Raw genomic sequence first — 4,006 nt, 5'->3', positions numbered from 1 at the left:
TACTCTTAGGTAACATTTTTTATTTTTATTTTTTACTTTTTAACTTTTTTGTTAAAAACTAAGATACAAACACATACATTAGCCTAGGCCTACACAGGGTCAGTATCATCAATATCACTATCTGCCACCTCCGCATCTTATCCCACTGGAAAGTCTTCAGGGGCAATAACACACATGGAGCTATCATCTTCTATGATAACGATGCCTCCTTCTGGAATACCTCCTGAAGGACCTGCCTGAGGCTGTGTTATAGTTAACTTTTTTTTTTTTAATAAGTAGAAGGAGTAGAATGGCTGGAGGGAGGCAGGGAAAAAAGAAAATGAAAAAAATAAGTAGAAGGAGTACATTCTAAAGCAGTGGTCCCCAACCTTTTTGGCATCAGGGACCAGTTTCATGGAAGATAATTTTTCCATGGACTGGGGGTGGGAGGGCAGGGATGGTTTTGGAATGATTCAAGTACGTTACATTTATTGTGCAGTCAGACCTCTCTACTAGTGATAATCTGTATTTGCAGCCACTCCCCAGCACTAACATCACCGCCTCAGCTCCACCTCAGATCATCAGGCATTAGATTCTCATAAAGAGTGCACAACCTAGATCCCTTGTGTGCACAGTTTACGGTAGGGTTCATGCTTCTATGAGAATCTAATGCCGCCGCTGATCTGACAGGAGGCAGAACTTATATGGTAATGCAAGCTATGGGGAGCAGCTGTAAATACAGATGAAGCTTCGCTCATTGACCTGCCATTCACATCCCAGTTCCTAACAGGCCATGGACCAGTACCAGTCTGTGGCCCAGGGGTTGGGGAATATAGCTCTAAAGTAACAATAAAAAGTATAGTGTAGTATATATATAAACCAGTAACATTGTTTATTATCATTATCGAGTATTATGTTACTGTGCATAATTGTATGTGCTATACTTTTATATAGCAGCACAGTAGGTTTGTTTCCACCAGCATCGCCCACAAAAATGACCAATGTCACTAGGGGATAGGAATTTTTCAGCTCCATTATAATTCTTATGGGACCTCCTTCGTATATGCAGTCCATTGTTGACCAAAACGTCATGTGGCGCATAATTGTAATCAGGGGTTGAGTTAGGAGCACAGAGAAGGGAACTATCAGCATTGCTGTCTTCTCATAAATTTATAGCATGTTCAGGGTTCTTTTTTATTTCATCACAACTATATCTGGTTGAAGTAAAGAGGAAACAAGGTTACTTTAGAGATAGAAAAAGAGACCCAGAAAGGTTATATGCCTCTCAGAGGCACGGTAAATCATTGCTACCAGAACAATAATTTAGGTCCCGAAATGACAGTTAATTTCCTTGGTAGACTAGGAAATTGCACATTTCCCTGAAATAATTCTAAGCAAGAATCTTTTCCTCATTTAAGTCATATCCTTTTCAAGCCTTCATGTTTTTCAAGCTCACAAACATGTGGAAACTCTCTTCCTGGTACTTGGCAAATAATGGGGTTACTGAAAGTAGATAACTGCTATACTGTATGGCCATTGTGGGCTCTGGGGACCCTACAGTGGTATGAGCTCTCCTCCAGGGAAGGGGACAGTAATATGGCAGCTCCCTGTACAGATCCCTGGGCAGCTTCTCTGCCTTGGGCCAAAGTTAGTAGATCAGGGATCAGGTGAAGCAGATTTCCTCTTTCGTGGCATAGACTCAACCCTGTGTTACCTCAAGCAACATTTGCAAGGCAAGAAGAGAAGTCTCCTAACATGCTGGAGATGCTAGAGGTCCAGGATTGTTTATTGAATTACTTCTGACAGTGCTCAGTGAGGGAAGAAATGCAGAGTGCATGCACCTGGCTTCTTGCTCGGAGTTGCCACTTGGCAATTATGGGGAATGATCACTGTTGATTCAGTTTTGTCCTGTGACCTACTCTCATTCATAGATAAGACTAATAGTAAATATCATTGTATCTCTGTATCCTGCAGTATTTAATAAGGCATTCTTTTTTCCTTTCTCATCCCTAGTTAAGTAGGTTTTTGGGGGCCAGGGACTGCTTGAAGAATTTGGTGAAAGCCAGTATGATGGTACCTGCTTATAGTACTAGCTACTCAAGAGCCTGAGGCAAGAAGGTTACTTGATCCCAGGAGTTCAAAGCTGTAGTGTGGTACGGTCGATCGCACCTGTGAATAGCCACTGCACTGGGGCCCGGGGAACATATTGAGACCTCATCTCTTTAGGGAAAAAAAAAAAAAAAAAAGCTTTGGTGAAAGCACTCTCTAAAAATACACACACTTAGAAAATTTTGCTTATAATTTTAAGGGGGTCATGACCCTCCCCACCAAAAGCTGATCTGTGAGTTGTAGATTGGAGTAAATAACCTTGACTGTCCATAATCATTTTGTTTGTTATCCAAAGAAATACTGTAATTTTTTTAACCTGTAGATAGATGTTTCACAGAAAATGTGTTTAATGTTCTTCTGCATTGATTAAAAATAGACACAGTATGCTTTAAATCAGAACACATATACATTATGTTTCAGAAAATTTTTATCAAAGCTTAAATTTTGTACAATAGTTGTCTAATATTTACTTTTTTCCCCTTTTAAAGCTTGGCAAAATGCGGCTGACAATTCCATGCCGGGCCCTTACGTGTTCTCATCTGCAGTGTTTTGATGCAACTCTGTATATTCAGATGAATGAGAAAAAGCCAACCTGGGTTTGTCCTGTCTGTGATAAGAAGGCTCCATATGAACACCTTATTATTGATGGGTATGTCACTTTAAAGATTTCCTTTGTACCTTGAAATGATGTGTTTTATCTGGGTTTGTTACCTATCTGGTTTGGGATAAAAATTCTATAGGTAGTGGTTTCTAAGTTACATATTTGTAGGATTTCTATGATTCTACAAATCAGTATTTCAAAGTAATTAATTTCAAATTAATGTTATAAATATTTTTCCTTTTTAACTTGATATCCCCTTACTTTGAAAATGCATGCTTTACTGTCAGTGCCTCCTGACATTTGTCATTTAAATGGTTCTAAGCAAGGTATGCTTATACCTTTTCCTAACATGCGGCCATCTGTCCCTAGATGTGCAGACCATATTGGAGAAGGACTGAAAGAACTGTGAAATTCTGATTAACTCAAGCTCATGAAAAATTGGGCTTCTTCTAAAAAGTACTTCTACTAAAAAGTAGAAGTTAGCCTGTTTCTGGAGATTAGATCAAGCTTCAGTCACGGTTCACCATACTACCTCTCCCATTGTAGGGCTCCTAAAACTGATCAATTCACGAATAGCAGCTTCCTTTGCTTTTCTGTTTCTTCTAAAATACTTATCTTCTTCTTCTTTTCTTTTTCACCTGCAGCATCGTAATAAGTAGTTATTTTTCTTAACACTCCTATTTTTTATCTATCCTACCAGACATCTTGGAATGTTCCTCTAAATTTTCCCCTATTCTGTAGCCTCCGTTTTTTTTTTCTTTTTGCCACCGAACAAAAATAAACTGTGAGAAGGAGCATATCTACTTAATATTTCCTGTACTTTCCAGCAAAATAGTATTTGAAAAAACATAGGAGTCTGAAGGTGGCAATATAAGAAATGGAATATATTTAGCAATACAAGTATAACCTAGAGCTTGAAAGATGTCAGACCAGGCATGGGGAAAAAATAAACTTGGAACTTAAATGTTTTATGTTTAATTTTTTAGAAATGACAATGATCACTAATAAATCTGAATTGAATAGTAATATTTTACCAGCTTTTCATGTTACATAGCTTTACAAAGCGTTCTCCCATTTCTTGTTATGAAACCCATAGACACAGCCTTTTAAAGAAAATTGGAAAATAAAAAGCTTTTGTTGGCATATAATTTTCTGGTTTTTGTTTTTACATAATTGTTATGATGCAGTGTTAATAATTTTTATCATTTGGTTTCATTCAACATTATAACCTAAAGATTTGACCATCTTTTGCATTTGACCAATGCATAATTTTATGCATTCTTTGTAAATATTTTTAAATATCTAATTCATTCCTGC

The 4,006-nt window shown here is 37.6% G+C and overlaps 1 protein-coding gene across 1 annotated transcript in view; it reads left to right on the top strand.

Moving 5' to 3' along the window:
* PIAS1 (protein inhibitor of activated STAT, 1) overlaps positions 1–4,006 on the top strand; it is a 105,634-nt gene that overhangs the window by 90,683 nt on the left and 10,945 nt on the right. The window contains exon 9 of the mRNA XM_012664828.1: positions 2,577–2,737. Coding sequence (XP_012520282.1) covers positions 2,577–2,737 — 161 coding nt within the window. The remainder of the gene's footprint in view (positions 1–2,576; positions 2,738–4,006) is intronic.

This window comes from Propithecus coquereli, unplaced genomic scaffold (genome assembly GCF_000956105.1).
Source record: "Propithecus coquereli isolate 6110/MARCELLA unplaced genomic scaffold, Pcoq_1.0 Scaffold92, whole genome shotgun sequence".
NCBI lineage: Eukaryota > Metazoa > Chordata > Mammalia > Primates > Indriidae > Propithecus > Propithecus coquereli.
Note: the sequence above shows the minus strand (reverse complement) of the source record. Positions and strands in the feature narration are given on the sequence as shown.